The following is a 22,284-nucleotide window of genomic DNA, read 5'->3' on the forward strand; positions in this document are numbered from 1 at the left end:
TCCCTTCATGGATATATTCACAATTTTTTTGCGTTTACTTTTTCCCACAAAAAAAGTCTCATGTAAATGTACCCCTACCCTTCATCCCCACAGATATTTGGTTTAGGGGTTTTTACATCTCTAGACCACTAGGGATATTATGTATGATGTTTTACATTTTGAACTAAAGTTCCAAGTGAGAAACCACACAGAACACTGACGTTCTATCCCTCCACGTCCTCGGATCAGCCCTCTCCGTCTCTAATGTAACGCACGTCGTACGCCGGAACATGTAGTTCCTGTCAGGTTGTGGGCGGTGCATTACTATCAGGGTCACACTACAAGTCCCGTCATTCCTAGCGCGCCGGCCTAGTTTGTTATCCGGTGTCCTTGCCTTCGGTCATAGTTTGCCCGGCTTCACCATGCTGTCTGCCCGTGGTCTTTTGGGTCTCCGCCGGGTAGTACTGGGTCACGTAAGATGCTATGCCGAGGCTGCACCGGCTGGGTCACCAGCTATGAGCTTCACGTTCGCCTCCCCTAGCCAGGTTGTATGCTGTAGCGTCTATGTCATGTGTGTTCTTATTCTGTGTGTAACGCTGAGGTACTTGCCATGGTATATGGAAAGGTGGGCAGCCTTTGGGGTACATGAGCAGCTCATCAGTGTGCATTAAGTGACTTCTCCCAGTAGTCCTTTAGGCTTTTTATAGTCCGGTGTATCCCGACTGACTGGGTCAGAATCTTATATGCTGGAGGGAGTCTCCCTCTGAATTCTCAGTATTCCATTATTACATATTAGAATTGTAGGACACTGGCAGCCTTGGAAGTCCAGCGGCCAGCCTTGCGTTTTTTCTAGCAGGTGTCAATGACCCTGAATGGAAACCTATCACTCTGCACTATTGCAGTGATGGACAAAATATTCTGAGGCACATTTGGCAGCCAAAGTGTGCTTTCAGTGGCCAAGTAACATCCTCCTAGATATCAATAGAAAATGTTAAAAAGCTTCATAAAATTCTGGACCCGTCAGCCACCCAGATCCAAGGATTTGACCAGCCCTGCACTAGGGTCACCTATATACCGTAGTATTAATGGGCTTCTCTCAAGGTCGCAGTGTATTAACCGGTTAAGGACTAGGCTGTTTTACAGCTAAATGGCCAGAGCAAATTTCACAATTTTGCTATGCGCTTCTTTAGATGACTATAACTCTGCAGGTGAATAAAGTTCATCTTTGAATTTTACTCTCTTTAAAGGACAGATAGGGCTTTGTTTTAGTGGCATTTGTCAGTATATATCATTTTTATTTTTTTCTCTAAATTGGCAAAATTTGAAAAAAATGACAGAATTTAGCAATTGCGTCAGTTTAGGCTAGCATTTTTCACACACGGTATGGACCACGGACAAAATTCATCTCCTTTCACATTCTTCCACTTCTCCCGTGCACGGGGATACCAAATATGTGTGCCTTATTATCACATAGAGAAGTAGGAGGGCGGACGATAGAAGAAGCTTATTTCACAAATCCTCTTTTTTCAAAGCAGGTTTTACAAAACTCAACAGAGTTTCTATAACACTTCCAAAATATCTGCTCTTGAAGCAGAAATCCCAAAATATTCATCTAGGGGTATAATGGGAATTAATTTTTTTGGGTTTTCTAAAATAAGAAATTGCAGGTTAATGCAAATGGAGCTCTCCAGCATATGAACTTTAGAAAACATCAAACATGACATCCACCCCCCACCCATTCCCTCCCTCACCCTTGGAGTAAAATCAGGGGAAAAATAAAAAAGTAATGTAGGGCAAATATATTTTCAACGAATTAACTAAAATCTAATAATTCAGAACAGTGTGGTATTTTTTAAAACATGGCTCAATGCACAGGCCTGGTTATGAGGGACAGAAATATCGGGAATCTTTGCGGTGCCCGTCTTTTCTGCAGACGCGGCACTTTTTCTGAGGGTTGCTTCTGGTTGGTGTTGGGGGAATCCGACTGATGAAGTGACTTTCAGTCAGTCGCGTGACATCCTCAGACTGGGGGCATTCTCGGGTGTCCTGAACATCAAAAATGAGGCCTTCAATAATTTTTTCCTGGAAATCCAGGTATGTGTCTCTGCCTCTGTTTTTTTTGTAGAGCACAAATGAGTTGTGGATGGCCACCTGTAACAGATAAATGGCCACTTTTTTGTACCAGATTTTAGTTTTGCGTTTTACTAAATAGGGCTGTAAAACCTGGTCGCTTAAATCCACCCCCCCCCCATGTACTTGTTATATTCGGACACGCTCACTGGTTTGTGCTTGTCCGATGATGCCCCCCTTTCCCTCACTGCCACTGTTCCTGCGGTATGAATCGTGCTTAGCACATACGTCTTTGCGATCCCTGAACTTGACCGCCAGCAATTCTTCAGATGCATAAGCACAGGAGTCCCCCTTTACCATGCGCTTCCCCACTAATTGCTGTGGAAAACCAATTCTGTTTTTGCGCATGGTACCACATGCCCCAATCCTCACAGCATGCAAATGCCTAAACAGGGGCACACTGGAATAAAAATTCTCAGTACAGGTGGTACCCCTGGTGAAGCAGAGGCTGCATTATCTCCCACACAATCTTACTGCTGGTGGAAAGATCAGGGGGGCATCCAGGAACATTTATTGTGCGGTCCCGCCCTTCATAAATCCTGAAGGCGGTGGTATATCCTGACCCGCTTTCACACAATTTGTAGAGCTTAACGCCATATCTTGCCCTTTTGGAAGGTAGATATTGGCGAAAGCTAAGTCTTCCATGGAAGTTGAGCAGGGATTCGTCCACACTTACATTCTGCTCAGGGGTGTAGAGTTGCAGAAATAAATTATTCAGGGAATTTATTAGCGGTCTAATTTTAAACAACCGATCCCGGTTTGCATCGGTACTTGGGGGGGCCTGTGCGTTGTCATTGAAGTGGAGGAACCTCATTATTGTCTCATAACGAGACCTGGGCATTACTGCAGAATATACTGGGGTGGCTTGGGCGGGTCTTGTTGACCAGTAAGACCTAATGGAGGGCTTTTTGACAATACCCATATTTAGGGTGAGCCCCAAAAAATTTTTTAATTCCTGCAAATTGGTGGGCGTCCAATCTCTGGCATGGGTGGATCAAGGTTTCTGCCTTATATACTGAGTGGCATATAAATTTGTTTCGTGGACAATCTGATTTAGGATGTCGTACGTTATAAATAAATGGAAGTAATCCATTTGAACAAAATTTGTATTGTCCACGGTTATGCCAGGAGTGGCAGTAAATCCGTGGATTCTAGGCCCAAAAGATGGGGTAGGTGCCCATACAAGAGCCTGGACTGGAGGAGGGACCAGGCTGTCCGGTGCTACAGCGCTACTTGGCCCTGCGCTTTCATGTTCTGCAGTTTCAACTGCATCAGGGACAACGTCCCCTGAAGATGAACCTGAAGTGACGCTGTCATCGTCACTGCCCAAAACAGGTTCCATCTCTGACGCCATCTCTGATGCGGTCTCCGACTCAGACCACAGTATGGCGTATGCCTCCTCGGCGCTAAACAACTTCATCGCCATAACGTAACTAACACTAACTAAACAATTTTTTTTTTTTTTTATAAAACACACAAACGAACTGGTATATCTATCTACACTACCGCTAACAAAAAAATAAACCGCTATTGCTATATATATTATATATGTGGATATATATATATATATATATATATATATATAATTATATACTCCCTACCTGCCTATTCTAATAGAATAAAAGAAAGAAAGGTAGATGGATAGAAAAAAAGATAGATGGATAGATAGATTGTATAGATAGATAGAAATCTATCTATACAGAGAATGTTTTAGAGTGTAACTGTATTTTTTTGTAACTGTAACTGTATTCTTCTGGCAGCAATTCTCCCGAGTCTCCTCTTCTCCTCAAACTGAAACAATGTTTGAGGAGAAGAAAAGAAGCAGGAGATTTACTGCCAGAAAAGTCAAAATAAAACAAATGTGGTCGCTGTGATTAAAATTTGAGATATTTCTTCATGTGCTTATTTCAACAATCCAGTTTTCCAGTTTAAGTGTTGCTAAATGCAGTCCGGCAGCTCAGTTGGCAGCGTTTGGCAGACACACGTCAAGATTGGGCAGCCACTTTTTAGATCGTGCCACAGTGCCCTCTGTGGGTGCTGCCGCAGTGCCCTCTGTGGGTGCTGCCGCAGTGATGTCAGGGGCTTGCCCAGAGCTGGAGTCCCGGAGCAGAGCCGCTTCTAGCACTCTGCCTGGGATTCCAGCTCTGCTCCTGACATCGCTGTCCATATATGGACAGAGATGTCAGGGGCAACCCCAGATCTGGAGTTTCGGGCAGAGCGCTAGTAGGCTCTTCCTGGGACTCCAGCTGTGGTCCTGACATCACTGGGACTCCTCTAGGGAATTCCACAGAGTCCCGGAGCAGAGCCTGTACTAGCGCTCTGCTCGGGACTCCGCTCTGGACTCCGCTCTGGGGAAGACCCTGACACACTGTCAATATATGGACAGCGATGTCAGGGAATTCCAGAGTCCCGGAGCAGAGACGATACTAGCGCTCTGCACGGGACTCCGGCTCTGGGGAAGCCCCAGACATCGCTGTTCATATGTGGACAGCGATGTCAGGGAATTCCAGAGTCTAGCGGCCCTGTGTCCCGCAGGCCGCAGATGACAGCCCCAGGGGCCACATGCGGCCCGCGGGCCGCGTGCTTGAGACCCCTGGTCTAGATGCAAAGGACTCGGTCAATGTGGACTCGATCAGTGTTCAAAGCTTAGATGTGGTAGATTACAGGTGGATCCTGCATGTCACTGGACCTGCTGTCACTGAACCAGTCAGTCCCACAGGACCTGACGCACTCAGGTTTTCGAGTAAGATACAGTTGCTCTGTATACAGAATACAAAGCAGCTGTATCAAAAAAGTGAAAATATTTTTTAATAAAATGTATTTAGAAAGTTGCACTGATAACACTGATGGACAATTTTAATAAAAAAAAATATTTCAAAGGTGTACATTGCCTTTAAATGATGCAGAAGCCAATTTTTACAGAAGCTTTCTATTCTATTTAATAGAGGGGTTTTACGAGCAGGATGTCTATGCCCTAATGGGGCATATAGACATGGGTGGACAAAACCTGATTGGCCGGTCTTCTCCCCGGCTCTGTACATGTTTAGCAACTGGGTGCCTACCCCTGCTTTTCATGTGGCTCTCTGTACTGGCGGGTGCATCGCATAGCTGCTATTAAACAGCTAGCATAGATCATTGCAGAGCTGCTTACATATAGCCAGCTAACAGAGGGCAAAGCGCACAAGATAAGGTACTACCAGAACTTCTGTGAGCCAGGCCCTTGGGTTGGTTAACCACAATCCAGTCCTCGGGGAACCCCAGCAGATTATATCTTTAGGATTCCCCATACTTTGAATGACAGTGGTGTAATACATTGCAGCTCTCCTTGCTCTAACACTGTCCATACCTGATTGGACAGTGTCACAGGCATAGTAACACGCCCCCTTGCCAGTACACGCCCCATTGACAGTTCAGGGGGTTATTTAAATATCGGCCGCCAAATATAACGGCACCGATATGTAAATAACGGAGGGAGGTAGGAAAAAATGCCCCAGGGTTTGTTCAGCCCTCCCCATTACATGCTGCACATGTATGGGGAGGTGAAAGGTTCTCTTTAAGGATTCTATAGTTTTGATGGAATCAATACAGTAGTCGACTGGGCTATTCATTCCGTCAAAATGACGGGACCCTTACACAACGGGGAAAAACGGAAACAATTTGCGCCGGATCCGTCATTGAAATAAATGGTGATGCAAACAGAAACCTATGGGCTCCGTTTGTTTGTTTGTATTCCGTTCATGGGTTCCTCTGACGGAAAGGTCCGACGGAACCCATGAACTGAATCCCAACGCAGATGTGAACGAAGCCTTAGTTATTTCTAAAACTGTTCACACATGCCATTTTTGCACTGGTTTTTTTTTTTTTTTTTTTTCCTGTAAAAATTACACGAAAATGTCATTTAAAGAAAAAGGCAAAGACAGCATATGTAAGCACAGCCTATGGGAACGTTCACACACGATAGTGTGTATCTACCAAATATTGGGGTATATTCAGTGGCGCCGGTGTGTTTTTTTTTTTTTTTTTTTTTTTATTAAATTTTTTTCCCTGGTTTTGGATACAGTTGGAAGGAACGGTTTCTGTTTAAAAGAAAAAAAAAATCCTACAATTGTGACAAAACTGCATGTTAATACATGTTGTTTTTTCCAGTGTAACGGCTCAACCTTCTGACCCATCATTACCTATCTGTGTGGGCAAATACAGCGAGTAAGTCTGGGTTCAAACATGCGATTGTAGGAAGATTGAGAGGCTACTTCTTGTCCATGTATCCTGGGTGCAGGTTCCAGGTGATCATGTATAGAGAATTGTTCAGGCCACGGCTCAGTCACAAGTGGTCTGCCTCCCCATGTTTCAGTGCTACACAGTGATCATGTGTTTGTGTGTAATGTTCCTTGTGTTCTAGTTTATCCAGCGATGTATATCTATGTAGACATCTGTGGCTGTTATTGTAACCAAGGTCTTCTGCACAGGTGTTTTACAATGGTGCTAATGTGAAGCAAGTAGATGTTCCCACCACAACAGGAATGTTTGGAATCCTCGCAAATCATGTCCCCACGCTACAAGTTCTCAGGCCTGGCCTTGTCACAGTTCTCAGTGAAGAAGGGACCACAACCAAATACTTTGGTGCGTATACCTTATGTGACCAATCTGTCTTCTAGAGAAGTGTAAATTCTGAAGATGTTGACATTTTCTACTTAAATGTATTCTAATTAAAGAGATTTTCCCATCACAAAAGGTCATTTCAGATTGCTGGGGTATGCCATCACTTTATCCGTTGGGGGTCCCACTGCCTAAGAATGAAGCAGCACTGTCTGTCAGACCCACACTGATCAGAAGGTGATGCTTATCCTAACCTAAAACGGAAAATGACATGGCTTCTCTGCAGTCAAGTTACATTCCCAAACAATCATATTCTTTTCAATTGTGTTGTCAAGCGGTCTTTGTTTAACCCCTTCCCTCTTTAGCCACTTTTGACCTTCCTGACCGAGCCTCATTTTTCAAATCTGACGTGTCACTTTATGTGGTAATAACTCCGGAATGCTTTCACCTATCCAAGCGATTCTGAGATTGTTTTCTCGTGACACATTGGACTTTATGTTACTGGCAAAATTTGCTCGATATGTTCAGTATTTAATTGTGAAAAACACCAAAATTTAGCGAAAAATTGCAAAAATTATCATTTTTCTCAATTTAAATGTATCTGCTTGTAAGACAGGCAGTTATACCACCCAAAATTGTTGCTAATTAACATCACCCATATGTCTACTTTAGATTGGCATCGTTTTTTGAACATCCTTTTATTTTTCTATGACCTCACAAGGCTTAGAACTTTAGCAGCAATTTCTCACGTTTTCAAGAAAATTTCAAAAGGCCATTTTTACAGGGGCCAGTTCAGTTGTGAAGTGGCTTTGAGGGCCTTATATATTAGAAACCCCCAAAAAGTTACCCCATTTTAAAAACTTCACCCCTCAAAGTATTCAAAACAGCATTTAGAAAATGTCTTAACCCTTTACACATGTCACAGGAATTAAAGCAATGTAGAGGTGAATTTTACAAATTTCATATTTTTTTGCAGAAATAAATTTTTAGTACAATTTTTTTTATAACACAGAAGGTTTTACCAGAGAAATGCAACTCAATTTTTGTTGCCCAGTTTCTGCAGTTTTAGGAAATATCCCACATGTGGCCGTAGCGTGCTACTGGACTGAAGCATCGGCCTCAGAAGCAAAGGAGCACCTGGTGGATTTTGGGGCCTTATTTTTGTTAGAATAAATTTTAGGCACCATGTCAGGTTTGAAGGGCTCTTGCGGTGCCAAAACAGTCAAAATCCCCCAAAAGTGACCCCATCTGGGAAACTACACACCTCAAGGAAATTATCTAGGGGTACAGTGAGCATTTTGACCGCACAGCTTTTTTACAGAAATTATTAGAAGTAGGCCGTGAAAATTAAAATCAACATTTCTTCAAAGAAAATGTAGGTTTAGCGATTTTTTTTTTCTCATTTTCACAAAGACTAAAGGAGAAAAAGCACCGTAAAATTTGTAAACCAATTTCTCCCGAGTAAAACAATACCCCACATGTGGTAATAACCGGTTGTTTGGAGACACGGCGAGGCTGAGAAGGGAAAGAGCGCTATTTGGCTTTTGGAGATCACATTGAGCAGGAATGGTTTGCGGCGGCCATGTCACATTTGCAAAGCCCCTGAGGGGAAAAAACAATGAAAACGCCCAAAAAGTGACACCATTTAGGAAACTACACCTCTTGAGGAATTCATCTAGGGGCGTAGTGAGCATTTCGACCCCACAGATGTTTCATAGAATTTATTAGAATTGGGCAGTGAAAATAAAAACAATCCTTTTTCTTCAATAAGACGTAGCTTTAGCGCAAATTTTTTCATTTTCGCAACAAATAAAGGAAAAAAAGAACCCAACATTTGTAAAGCAATTTCTACCGAGTACGGCAATACCCCATATGTGGTCATAAACTGCTGTTTGGGCACACGGCAGGGCTCAGAAGGGAAGGACCGCCATTTGGAGTGCAGATGTTTCTGGATTGGTTTCTGGGCGCCTGTGGGCCCAAAACAGTGGAAACCCCCCACAAGTGACCCCATTTTGGAAACTACACCCCTCAATGCATTTACCTACGGGTGTAGTGAGCATGTTAACCCTGCAGGTATTTTGTAGAAATTAGTGTGAACTCGATGTTGCAGAGTGAAAATGGGATTTTTTCCACAGATATGTGGACAATATGTGGTGCCCAGCTTGTGCCACCATAACGAGACAGCTCTCTAATTATTATGCTGGGTTTCCTGGTTTTAGAAACACCCTACATGTGGCCCTAATCTCTTGCCTGGACAGTCGACCAGGCTCAGGAGTGAAAGCGTACCATGTCAAATTGAGGCCTAATTTGGCGATTTACAAAGTATTGGTTCACAACTGCAGAGGCTCAGATGTGAAATAATAAAAATAAACCCCTGGGAAGTGACCCCCACTATGGAAACTGCACCCCTCAAGGCATTTATTAAGGGTGTAGTGAGCATTTTCACCCCACAGATCTTTTCCATAAATGAATGCGCTGTGGATGGTGCAAATTAAAAATTTATATTTTTCCCTAGATATGCCATTCAGTGGCAAATATGTCGTGCCCAGCTTATGCCACTGGGGAGACACACCCCAAAAATTGCTAAAAGGGTTCTCCTCCATATATGTGGAAGGAAACTGCTGTTTGGGCACGCTGTAGGGTTCAGATGGGAGGAAATGCCATTTGGCTTTTGGAGCGTGGATTTTGCTTGGTAGTAGTTTTGTTTGGAGTCTTACTGGTGTTTCCGTTTATAATGTAGGGCATATGTAAGCCGGGCGGAGTATATAAGGGGCATAGTCAGGTGGTATAATAACGGGGTAAAAAAAAACAATAAAATAATCCATAGATGTGTGTTACGCTGTGAAGCAATCCTTTCTGCACAGGCCGGTGTCGCACTGATATATGGCGTCCTTTATTATCCCCCTTTTGATCCACACTCCGCGCCTTTGTAGTTTGGGGAATTTTGCTAGGAAGTGTTGTCCTGGTATAATACGGGCACCGTCGCTTCCAGCGGATATGTTTGGGCCCTCCCTTTCCTGGTTCCCTAATTTTAGGTCCTTGAAAAATCGCCTCTTCAAACAGAAGAAATGTTCCCCTCGGGCACAACTGCATATATTTATATTTCCTGACTTATTGGAGCCATAACTAATTTTATTTTTTCATAGACGTAGCGGTATGAGGGCTGGTTTGTTGCGGGACGAGCTGTAGTTATTATTGGTACCATTTTGGGGTACATGCGACTTTTTGATCACCTTTTATCCTATTTTTTGGGATGCCAGGTAAACAAAAAAACGCAATTCTGGCACAGCTTTTTTCTTTTTTTTTTTTATACAGCGTTCACCATGCGTTATAAATTACATGTTAACTTTATTCTGCGGGTCAGTACGATTCTGGCGATACCTAATTTATAGAACTTTTTCATGTTTTACAACTTTTTGCACAATAAAATTACTTTTGTAAAAAGAATGTATTTTTTCTGTCGCCAAGTTGTGAGAACCATAACTTTTTAATTTTTTTGTCGACGGAGGTGTATGAGGGCTTGTTTTTGGCGGGACGAGCTATAGTTTTTATAGGTACCATTTTTGGATACGTGCGACTTTTTGATCACTTTTTATTCTAATATTTGTAGGGCAAAGTGACCAAAAAACAGAAACTCTGGTAACGTTTTTTACGTTTTTTCTTACGCTGTTCACCGCGTGCAATAAATAATATAATATTTTGATACCTCCGGTCGTTACGGTCGTGGCGATACCAAATACATATGGTTTATTATTTTTCAAAAATAAAGGACTTGATAAGAGTAAAAGGGGGATTGTGTTTTATTTGATTACTTGAAACTTTTACTGTTTTCAAACTTTTATTTTGTGCATTTTTTTTTACACTTTTTTATACTTTTTTTACACTTTTTCTCAAGTCCCACTAGGGGACTTGAAGTTCCAACGGTCAGATTTTTTTTTTTCTAATACATTGCACTACCTATGTAGTGCAATGTATTAGATCTGTCAGTCATTCACTGACAGCAAGCCGACTAGGCTTCGCCTCCCGGCGGGGCCTAAATCGGCTTCCGTAATGGCAGAGCAGGAGACCATTGTGTCTCCTGTTTCCATAACAGCAGTCTCTAGTCCTGATTGCCTGTCAGGGCTGGCGATCTGCTAGTAACCGCTACGATGCAGCAATCGCTTTCGATTGCTGCATCGAAGGGGTTAATGGCAGGGATTGGAGCCAGCTCCGGTTCCTGCCGTTACAGGTGGATGTCAGCTGTACAGTACAGCTGACTTCCACCGCTGATGACACCGGATCAGCTCCTGACCCGGCGCCATTTTGCCGGCAGCTACGGAAGCCGATCAGGCTCCGCCGCCGGGCGGATCTTGACCGGCTTCGGTGCTAGGCAGACTGGGAGGCCAGTATTAGGCCTCCGGTTGCCATTGCAGCCACCGGAACCCCGGCAATTTCATTACTGGGGTTCCGATGAGCTGCAAACACCTTAAGTGCAGCGATCGCGTTTGAGCGCTGCACTTAAGGGGTTAATGGCGGGGATCGAAGCTAATTTCGGTCCCCGCCGTTACAGCCGGATGTCAGCTGTAAGATACAGCTGAGATCCGGTGATGATGGCACCGGCTCAGCTTCTGAGCCGGTCCCAAACATTTGGTGTACATGTACGGCAAGATGCGGGAAGTCAGTACTTTCCATGACGTACATGTACGGCAAATGTCGGGAAGGGGTTAACAAACCTCAGGTCAAACAGCTGGGGTATGTGCACACTGCTTATTTTCAGGTGTATTTTAGAGCGTAAAAGGCTCATGTTACGCTCCAAAATACAGTTGACTTGAATGGGAAATACACGGTGCTGTTCACATGAGGTGTATTTTTACGCTGCTGAATAAAAAAATAAAAAAAGGTCTCGTAAAAGTACGCTTTGTAAGAAGTAGCATGTCACTTCTTGTGGAGTTTTTGTAGCTGATTTTCCATTGACACTACAAAAAAAACGCTTCAAAATTTGCTTGCAAACACCAAAATCGGCTGCAAAGCCGGCTAGATTCAGAGGCTATTTCCCTCTAAATCAGACTCTTAAATTTTAGCTACTACTTGTATGTGTGAACATACAGTTAAAGGCAATTTGTAGACTGTTCATCGGCTTCATTCATCTCTCTCCGATAGGATCTGTAAAATATACTGCATTCAGAAGGCCTAGGGAATGTTTTAAATGCCGTGCCGTAGAACAATTTTTTTATTTTTTTTAGTAGCTCAGTGATTCAAATGTATCGCTTAGAAGCTGATCGCAGCAATTCCCATCCCCTATTGTTTATAATGGGGTAAGAGATTAGTTGCTGAAAGAAGTATAAAGTAGGAGTATTTATTTATTTTATTTTTTTCAAACTATGGATGTATTAAAAAAAAAAAATTTTTTTTAAATCTCACTTTGGAGGTTTTCTTAATCATGCTACGTTTTTTTAATCATGCGACTAAAAACCTGTATTAGTGTTTTTTGTTTTAAATTGTGTTGTCCTCTCTCTAGTGAGCAGCGGTTCAGTGACTGTGAATGCAGATTCCTCTGTGCAGCTGTTGGCTGAGGAAGCAGTGACTCTGGACATGCTGGATCCAAGTGTAAGTTCATACCCTGGTGCTACTAGAAATCTTTGCATTTTGACATAAGGTAGAAAGGAGGCCAGGACTTGCATATAAATCGTTGTTCATGAAAGAACATACCCCCTGACATTTTTGTTTTACTGTATCTACTACGCACATGGATGCTTTTTTGTCTCAAGAAAGAGAACATTCAGAAGAACAGTCTCCCCTCAATCGCTTATCAAAGACTAAAAGGAAGCTGTCACGATCTGTGGGTATGTGGACCCACTGGGCCGTAGTGGGATAGCAGTTGGCCAAACAGTGTACCAAGTCAATGTATAGATATAGTCCAAGCACAAGGGTATGTGTGGTCATTCAGACAGTAATGGAGGCTTGGCACAGATGTGACCTTGGCAGCAGACACCAGGCGTGGTGTAACACAGCAGGCGTGACCGGGGGCACAACACTAATCCAACTTTCTAAGGCACAGGAAGAAAGGTAGCACAGGTTACAGGTAGCAGGACAGGGGAACACTGGGAACAGGATGACACGAAGGGACCATTTGCAAGACTAACATGTGTAAACACAACAACGCTCAGGCAATGACTGAAAGGGCAGAGCCTTTTTTTATAGTCCAGGGTGATCATGGGCTAATTACAGATTTTACTCATGTGTGCGCACTGGAACCAGTGCAGTGATGCGGAAGTGAGTGCCGCCATCTCTCAGGAGGGAGATGCCGCCCGGCACTCACTTGTCCATGGCAGCAGCCGTCGCGCAGGTAAGCACGGCGGTCCGCGGCTGTGGACATTACAGAAGCAAGAAAAGCTTTGTGCATAGCGGGAATCTTGTTTAATGCCAAGTTATGGCTCTTTATAATTCTCAGTGTTTTACTTGCCTCGCAGTGGCCATTTCAGAAATCCCTCTGTCCTCTTCTGGGCTGCAACCTAATCCTGTTCTGCATCATTGATCCTTAGCGTGGGTGTTATTCGCTGTTTGAGTATGTGTAGGAAGAGTAATCCCTCAGTTGTAAGCACGCAGGCAGAGTATTTCATATGCAGTCTCCCAGGCGACTCTTGACGTTGCTACTTTGGAGTGATTGCCTGGCAAAAGATAAAGCTGCCGATTTGTGGAGGGTAGTGGGCGATCTCCCAAAGGTAGCTCTAACCCTAAAGTGCAGTAAAGCCTAATTCACACGAGCGTGTTCGGTCCGTGATATATGGTCCGTGTGTCGGCCGCATTTCCCGGACCGAACACACTGCAGGGAGCCGGGCTCCTAGCGTCATAGTTCTCTGACGCTAGGTGTCACTTCCTCTCCTTGGAACTACTGTCCCGTACTGAAAACATGATTACAGTGCGGGACAGTTGTCCCGCAGCGAGACAGTGACACTTAGCGTCATAGAGAACTATGATGCTAGGAGCCCGGCTCCCTGCAGTGTGTTCGGTCCGGGAAATGCGGCCGACACACGGACCGTATACGCTCATGTGAATTAGGCCTAACTATGAGGAAAACTTAGGATTCAGTTTTTGCATTGATTTAGTGTCGTATAAAATGAGGAAAGGTCGACTTAAAAAAAAGAGAGCAGTGTGAGACGTCATCCTGTGTGTCAAGCTGAGTAGTCGCTAGATTAAATATGAAAAGTCTAAAAAGTAACTCTTATCACATAGCGGATGCTTGGGGACGCATTTGCAAATGAAAGGGGTTGTCTCATCATAGACAAACCTTTAAATATGAGAGCCACAGCGAGACCACCAGCAAACAACTTTTGCCAAGGGAAGTTACGGTAGGCTGCTAATTTCTCCTGTAGCGTATGTTCAAATTAATTCCCGTACATGAGTCTGCCAAAGCGAGGGTCGCTCCTTGGTAGTGACTCCCCACTCTCTCATAGACCATATGCCCTAATGGGATAAACCCCTTCAGTTTTGTATAGAAGAGTTCAGACTAAGCTCCAGTGAAAAATCTTGTTTTTTTTATTGCTCTGCAGCAAGCTAAATCAATATGGTGTTCAAAATACCTTTTAGTAGAATTTCCTGTCCGGTTGACGGCTGTTCATAAAACGGCCATCACCTGGCCGCAGTAAGAACAATATACCCCTAATGGGGCTATTCACACAACCGATTTTTTGACGGGCCGGGAAACCCGGCTGTGAAAAAATGGGACATGCCCTATTTTCAGCCGTTCGCCCGGCTCCCATAGAAGTCTATGGGGCCGGGTAATACATGGCCATCACTTGAATGTGCTCCAAGTGACGGCCGTGTCTTCCGTCGCTCACTCTCTCTCCTCCTCACAGTGCGAAGTGTATGTGAGGAGGAGGAGTGTATTTTTTTGCTCCCTGTAGGAGCGGAATCCCCAATCCCCGGCCACAGCTTCAGCAACGCTGTGGCCAGGAATTGGGGATTCCGCTCCAGGAGAAGTCCGTGACTTCACTGTGTCCATATATGGACACAGTGACGTCACAGACTTCTGAAGGGGAATCCACGGCCGTCAAAAAATGGGACGTGCCCTATTTTCACCCGGCCGCCGATCTCCCATAGAAGTCTATGGGGCCGGGTAATACACAGCCATCACTGGAATGTGTTCTGAGTGACGGCCGTGTCTACCGTCGCTCGCTCTCTCCTCACAGCGCAGAGTGCATGTGAGGAGGAGGAGTTTGCCTTTCGGACGAAGCGCTGTATGCTGCAGGTAATTTTCTACAATGTAGGGGTGCCCTTATACAGGGGTACTGTGTGGCAGGGCTGGGGTGTACAGCAGGTGGAAGGGCGTGCTGCGCTGGCTCCCTTCCCCTGCTTGTTTTAAAAGCGCCCTGGCCCGGAGACACCTCCCATGGCCGATAGCGCCGCTAGCAGCTGCTACTGCAGTAGCGATGCCACTATAGCAGAGCAGGGAGGTATCTCCCTGCTCTGCTTTGTGCTAGCCCCACTTTAGCTCCCTGAAGAAGCGGAATCCCCGTGTTCGGGGATTCCGCTAATGGACAGAGCGCTTGATGTCTCTGTCCATATATGGACAGTGACATCAGGGGCAACTCCTGAAGCGGAATCCCCGAACTCTCTGTGACCGGGGATTCCACAGCAGGAGAAGCCAGTAACGTTCAGTGTCCATAAATGGACACAGACAGCAGGGGCTTTTCCTGAAGTGGAATCACCGGCCACATGGGGATTCCACTTCAGCAGTTGCCCCTGATGTCACTGTCCAGATATGCCCGGCCCGTAACGGGCCTTAGGCCTTATTCACACGACCGAGTCCGAGTGTCGGCTGATAAAAACGGCCGATTTGCATCCGTTCCGATTCCGGGCCGTGTTGCTGTTTTTACCGGCAGATTTTGACCCGTTTTGCATCCGGTTTTTTCGCTGTCAGTTTTAAAATCTGCTGAATTGAATTTGTAAATTTTTTTTGCCACACACTTCTCTCTGTAGGTAGCGCCGCACACTGCCCCCCTTGTAGGTAGCGCCGCACACTGCCCCCCTTGTAGGTAGCGCCGCACACTGCCCCCCTTGTAGGTAGCGCCGCACACTGCCCCCCTTGTAGGTAGCGCCGCACACTGCCCCCCTTGTAGGTAGCGCCGCACACTGCCCCCCTTGTAGGTAGCGCCGCACACTGCCCCCCTTGTAGGTAGCGCCGCACACTGCCCCCCTTGTAGGTATGATCGGAATCCCCAGCCACAGGGAATTCTCCTGGAGCGGAATCCCCGGCCACATCGCCAGTGATTCCGCTTCAGAAGTCTGTGACGTCGCTGTGTAGTCACTGTGTCCATATATAGACAGTGAAGTCACGGACTTCTCCTGGAATCCCCAATCCCCGGCCACAGCTTCGGCAATGCCGTGGCCGGGGATTCCGCTCCTACAGGGAGCAAAAAAATACATTCCTCCTCCTCACATACACTTCGCACTGTGAGGAGAAGGAGAGAGCGCGACGGAAGACACGGCCGTCACTTGGAGCACATTCAGGTGACTGGTCGTGTGAATAGCCTCATTAGGGGTCTATTGTTCCTACTGTGGCCATGTGACGGCCGTTTTATGAACGGCGGTCACACAGCCCGTAAACCCTGTCGTGTGAATAAGGTCTAATACCACACAAAATAGTCACTAGTTAACATCCCCCATATGTCTACTTTATGTTTGCATCATTTTTTTCACGTTACAAGGCTTAGAACTTAACCCCTTAATGACCAGCCTATTTTAGACCTTAAAGAGGCTCTGTCACCAGATTTTGCAACCCCTATCTGCTATTGCAGCAGATAGGCGCTGCAATGTAGATTACAGTAACGTTTTTATTTTTAAAAAACGAGCATTTTTGGCCAAGTTATGACCATTTTTGTAGTTATGCAAATGAGGCTTGCAAAAGTCCAAGTGGGTGTGTTTAAAAGTAAAAGTCCAAGTGGGCGTGTATTATGTGCGTACATCGGGGCGTTTTTACTACTTTTACTAGCTGGGCGTTCTGCTGAGAAGTATCATCCACTTCTCTTCAGAAGAAAATTTTGTCAGGGACCAGTTCAGTTCTGAAGTGGCTTTGAGGGACTTATATATTAGAAAGTCACCATACATCACCACATTTTGAAAACTGCACCCCTCAAAGTGTTCAAAACAGCATTCAGAAAGTGTTTTATCCCTTTAGGCGTTTCACAGGCATTAAGGCAAAGTAGAGGTGAAATTGACAAATTACATTTTTTTTTTGCTGAAATTCATTTGTAATACATTTTTTTCTGTAACACAGAAGATTTTTACCAGAGAAACGCAACTCGATATTTATTGCCCAGATTCTGCAGTTTTTAGAAATATCCAACATGTGGTCCTAGTGTCCTAATGGACTGAAGCACCAGCCTACGAAGCAAAGGGGCACCTAGTGGATTTTGGGGTCTCCTTTTTTTTAGGAATATATTTTAGTCACCATGTCAGGTTTGAAGAGGTCTTGTGGTGCCTAAACAGTCGAAACCCCCCAAAAGTGGCCCCATTTTGGAAACCACTATACCCCTGGAAAAATGCCTTATGGGGAGTAAACATTTTGACCCCACAGTTTATTTGCAGAATTTAGTGGAATTAGTCTGTAAAGATGAAAATCACCTTTTTTTTTTTTTTTTCTTCGAAAACATAGAATTTTTTCATTTTTACAAGGAATAAAGGACAAAAAACCACCCCAACATTTGTAAAGCAATTTCTCCCGATTACGGCAATACCCCATATGTGGTCATAAACTGATGTTTGGACCCACGGCAGGGCTCAGAAGGGAAGGAGCACCTTTTGGATTTTGGAGCACAGATTATTCTGGATTGGTTTTCAGTGCCATGTCGTGTTTGCAACACCCTAGGGGGACCAAAACAGTGGAAACACCCCAAAAGTGACCCCATTTTGGAAACTACACCCCTCAAGGAATTTTTCTAGGGGTATCGTTAGCATTTTGACCCCACAGGTTTTTTGTAGCAATTAGTGGAATTAGGCCGTGAAAATGAATATTAACATTTTTGTCCACTAAAATGTTGAATATTTTAATTTTCACAAGGGATAAAAGGGAACAAGCACCCCAGCATTTGTAAAGCAATTTCTCCTGAGTACGGCAATACCCCAAACGTGGTCATAAATGTGTTTTTATTAGAAATTAACACTTTCAGGACTGATTCTTTTTTGATTTTTCATTTTTTACTCCCCGCCTTCAAAGAGCCATAACTTCAATTTTTCCATCAATAGAGCGGTGTGGGGGCTTATTGTTTGCGTGGGGAGCTGTAGTTTCTATTGACACCATTTAAAGTGCCATATAATGTACTGGCAAACTGAACAAAAATTATTTGCGTGCTGAAATTGGAAAAAACTGTGATTCCTCCATTGTTCTTGGGGTTTTGTTTTTACGTCTTTCACCGTGCGGTAAAAACAACAATTTTAGTTTTATTCTGCGTTTCAATGCGATTACGGTGATACAAAATTTATATAGGTTTTTTATATTTTACTACTTTTACAAAGAAAAGACTATTTGTTAAAAAATAAAAATAAAATGGTTTTGTATCATCACATTCTGAGAGCCAGAACTTTTTTATTTTTTGGCGATTGTGCGCTGCGAGGGCTTATTTTTGGCGGGATGAGCTGTAGCTTTTATTGGCTCCATTTTATCATACATACAACTTCTTGATCACTTTCTATAAAAAAAAAAAATTTGCGCTAAGGTGACCAAAAAAACAGCTATTTTGGTGTTTTCAATTCTTTATTTCTTACGGCGTTCACCATGCGCAATAAATTTACGTTTTACTTCTGCAGGTCTGTACGATTATGGCGATACCACATGTATATCTTTTTTTTGTTTTGCAGAGTTTGCACGATAAAATTACTAAAATAATGTTATTTTCTGTCACCGTATTCTGAGAGCCGTAACTTTTTTATTTTTTTTATTTTATAGTCAAAAGCTGTGGGAGGTCTTTTTTTTTTTTTTTGCGGGATGGGTTGTGGTTTTTATTGGTACTATTTTGGGGTATATGCGACTTTTTGATCACTATTTGTTCTATATTTTGGGACCGGTGGTGACAAAAAAATAGCGATGCTGACATAGTTTTTCATTTATTTTGTTGGCGGCGTTCATTGCGCGGGAAAAATAACATTATAGTTTGGGTCATTACAAACGCGGTGATACCAAATATGTGTACTTTTTCCTATAATAAATGACTTATAGGAAAAAAAACAACTTCTTTACACTTTTATAAAACATTTTTATGAACTTTTTTTCCTTTTTTTTTTTTTTTTTTTTTTTACACTTTTTTTTTACCTGCAGCTCTGATCGTTGCTAGAATACATTACACTACCTAGGTAGTGTAATGTATTCTAACTGTCACTGACAGTAAGTCTACGAGGAACAGCCTGAGGCTGGTCCTCATAGGCTTCCATACATGGCGGGACCCATCACAAGCATCAGCAACCTCCACAATTGCATGGGGGCTGCCGATGCGCTACAAACCCCTAAATAGGTGTTAATTGCCAAAATCAGCGGTGATGAGCTGCTGATCGGCAACACTGGAGTGTCAGCTGTCGGGGACAGCTGACCTCCCAGTTCCCGATGCACACCTTGTTGCCGACAGTGTGCATCGGGAACGACAGTGACTTCCTGTCACTCTGACTGGAAGCCTATCAGGACCATCCGGAGGTTGGTCCTGATGGGCTTTCATCCATGGCAGACATGGAAACCATTGTTTGGCTTCGGTTTGCCATGCTAACTATCGGCAAACCCTGCGATTTAAGACCGGGGTCTGCCGATTGCTAGAAACCCCCAAAATGCGGCGATCGACGCATTTAAGGAGTTAATTGCCGAAATCAGCGGCAAAGGACCGCTGGCCGGCAAGAGTGGAGTGTCGGTATCGGCGACAGTGTGCACCGGAAACAACTCGGTAACTATACGCCCTCGTGCGGGAAGTAACCTCCTGCGACGATGTATAGTTACTGACTCGTGCAGATAGGGGTTAATATTTCCCATGAAGCAGACTATTTTCCAGGTTAGAAATTGTTCTTGTTCTGAAAGAATATCTGTGTATGTCCCCTTCAGACAAGAGTCCTCATTTAAAAAAATAAAAATTAAACTCCCAACGATCATCGAATTGTGGGCAAATGTTTACATCTATGGCGATTTACTTTACTCTAAATAAGAATTATTGGTAAGTTGCTTTTTTAAAATAAATTCTGCTTTTCAATAGACTGCAAAGTCAAACCTGGAAAAGGCCCTGGTAGAGCTGCAGAGTGCTAGCGATGAAGTTGTAAAGGCAGAGGCACAGGTGAACCTGGAGGCTTGTGAGGCTATTGTTAAAGCCCTGGAATAAGGGCAGGTATGTATCCCTCCAAGGGTTCTTTAATTTCCCTACTGCTTGCCTAGCTCTTGTGCAGTGTGATAAATGTCTGTATGCTGTAAACACTGCTTTCTCATACTTGTAGTTCAGAGTTTTTTGGTGCGGTTTTTGACGTGAAATCGCCTCTCATTGATTCGGATAAAAACGCTCGCAGGAAAATTAAGTGTCGTGCCCTTTCTTCAGGCGTTTCCGTCTCTGACCTCCCATTGACATCAAAGGCAGAGAAGTGGTTTTCTCTGTTTTTTGCCCGCGGCTCAATGGCCGCAGCCGAAAAATCGCAGTAAAGAGCGCAGGCAGGTCAAAATCTGCCTCAAAATTCCTGAAGGAACTTTGAGGCAGATTTTTACGCCTGCACAAAACTCTGCGTGAACAGGGCCTTGGGCTCCATGCACACGACCGTATTTTTGTCCACCCGTAAATACGGGTCCTTGGTCACACGTATTCGCCATGTATTGCACCAGTATTTACGGACCCGTGCCCATAAATACAGGTCTGGTGTCACCCGTATTCCACCCGTATTTACGGGCACGTTTTCGCTGCAAAATTACACTGCAGTAATCGGCAGCCCTTCTCTCTATCAGTGCAGGATAGAGAGAAGGGACAGCCCTTTCCGCTGAAAAAGTAAAATAAATTCATACTTACCCGGCCGTTGTCTTGGTGACGCGTCCCTCTCGACATCCAGTCCGACCTCCCTGGATGACGTGGCAGTCCATGTGACCGCTGCAGCCTGTGATTGACCTGTGATTGGCTGCAGTGGTCACATGGGCTGTAACGTCATCCCAGGAGGCCGGACTGGAGGAAGAAGAAGCAGGGAGTTCTGGGTAAGTATGCACGTCCCTTTTTTATTTTTTATTTTTTTTACAGGTTGATCTATATTGTGATTGGAAGTCACTGTCCAGGGTGCTGAAACAGTTACTGCCGATCAGTTAACTCTTTCAGCACGCTGGACAGTGACTATTTACTGACGTCGCCTAGCAACGCTCCCGTAATTACGGGTGCACACACGTAGTCACCCGTAATTACGGGAGCTCCATAGACTTCTATGGGCCTGCCCGTGCCGTAATTACGGCCTGAAATAGGACATGTTCTATATTTTTCAACGGCACGGGAACCTTCCCGTAAGCATACGGGGAGGTACCCGTGGCCAATAGAAGTCTATGGGCCCGTAATTACGGGAGTTTTTACGGTCGTGTGCATGGGGCCTTAAACTGTGAAAGAGTTTTCCCCCTCCAGCATGGTTTTTACCTCTGTTTTTATCTCCTTTTTTTTTTTGTTCTCTTCCACCCACTTTTTGACACATCACTCCCCCACCTTACATCTGGTATCAATACTCTTGGCATACACCACTTCCCCTCTCTCCTCTACAGTCAATGCACATACGGACAAATGCTCTTTCTTTCTGTGCATGTACGTTCTCGTCATACCAACCGTTGAGTTGCACATTCCTCCACCTGCCATTTTCTGAATAGATCTGTCTTCCTGCGTTAAAATAGGACATTTAATAGAATAGACATTTGATCTCCTGTAGTCCATTGTAATGTGAGAGCCATTACATTTCCTCTAAGTTTAAGTTTTGCAATTTTCTTCCAATGTAGTGTTAAATTTAAAAAAATATATATATATTTTTTTAAATATGCTTTGTAGGTGCTTTAGCTATAGGTGTTAATAATAAAACTCTTATATCTACACCCCACACTTGCTGACCAGTGTTTCATTGCATTCTAATGAATCTCCTATAGTAAATGGTGGCTTTCTGTTTAGAGCACACAGTTTCACCACAAGGTGGTGGTAATGTGATATTTCTCTCATAGAAGCACAGGAGGAAATGTGTTGGTTGCTCTTATTTTTATACCATTTTTTTGTTCTTTTACAGGGGTTTTGTCTTTGTACAGCACGGTTTCCGGCTACCGTCCACCAATATAATAAAACATTTTAAAAACCTACCTTGTTTGGTTTTGTGTATAATGTGGCATAGTGTTATATTAATTATTTGGAATACTTAACCTTTTGGTTTTCTGATCTCTTCAGAGGAACATTGATCACTATTGCACAATAAATTAAGGCTTTTCAAAAGATCACTGCAAACATGGAACTTAAAAAATTGGTTGACCTAAAACCTGTATTTGGTGCAGAAAGCATCTAAAGGTGTCTATTCAGATTAGACAGAACTGGTCCGAACTCTCAGATTTTAGGGGGATGAGGCAACGAACTTGTGTCTATAGGG

General features: G+C 43.9%; 1 protein-coding gene across 1 annotated transcript; it reads left to right on the plus strand.

Annotated features, from left to right (window-relative positions):
* Positions 1-281: 281 nt before the first annotated feature.
* Positions 282-22,003, plus strand: ATP5F1D (ATP synthase F1 subunit delta). The gene is made up of 5 exons (XM_075851036.1): positions 282-524; positions 6,576-6,729; positions 12,203-12,291; positions 19,911-20,039; positions 21,934-22,003. The coding sequence occupies exons 1-4, from the start codon at positions 402-404 to the stop codon at positions 20,031-20,033; spliced, it is 489 nt and encodes a 162-aa protein (XP_075707151.1). The 5' UTR covers positions 282-401; the 3' UTR covers positions 20,034-20,039; positions 21,934-22,003.
* Positions 22,004-22,284: the final 281 nt, after the last annotated feature.

The sequence above is a fragment of the Rhinoderma darwinii genome, chromosome 1 (genome assembly GCF_050947455.1).
Source record: "Rhinoderma darwinii isolate aRhiDar2 chromosome 1, aRhiDar2.hap1, whole genome shotgun sequence".
Taxonomy (NCBI): Eukaryota; Metazoa; Chordata; class Amphibia; order Anura; family Rhinodermatidae; genus Rhinoderma; species Rhinoderma darwinii.

What these genes read in the sequence shown, in the direction of transcription:
- ATP5F1D (XM_075851036.1), top strand. Translation starts at nt 402, where the DNA reads ATGCTGTCTGCCCGTGGTCTTTTGGGTCTCCGCCGGGTAGTACTGGGT. An exon ending in GACCACAACCAAATACTTTG is followed by an intron (nt 6,730 to 12,202) that starts GTGCGTATACCT and finishes TCCTCTCTCTAG; the next exon opens with TGAGCAGCGGTTCAGTGACT. An exon ending in TGGACATGCTGGATCCAAGT is followed by an intron (nt 12,292 to 19,910) that starts GTAAGTTCATAC and finishes GCTTTTCAATAG; the next exon opens with ACTGCAAAGTCAAACCTGGA.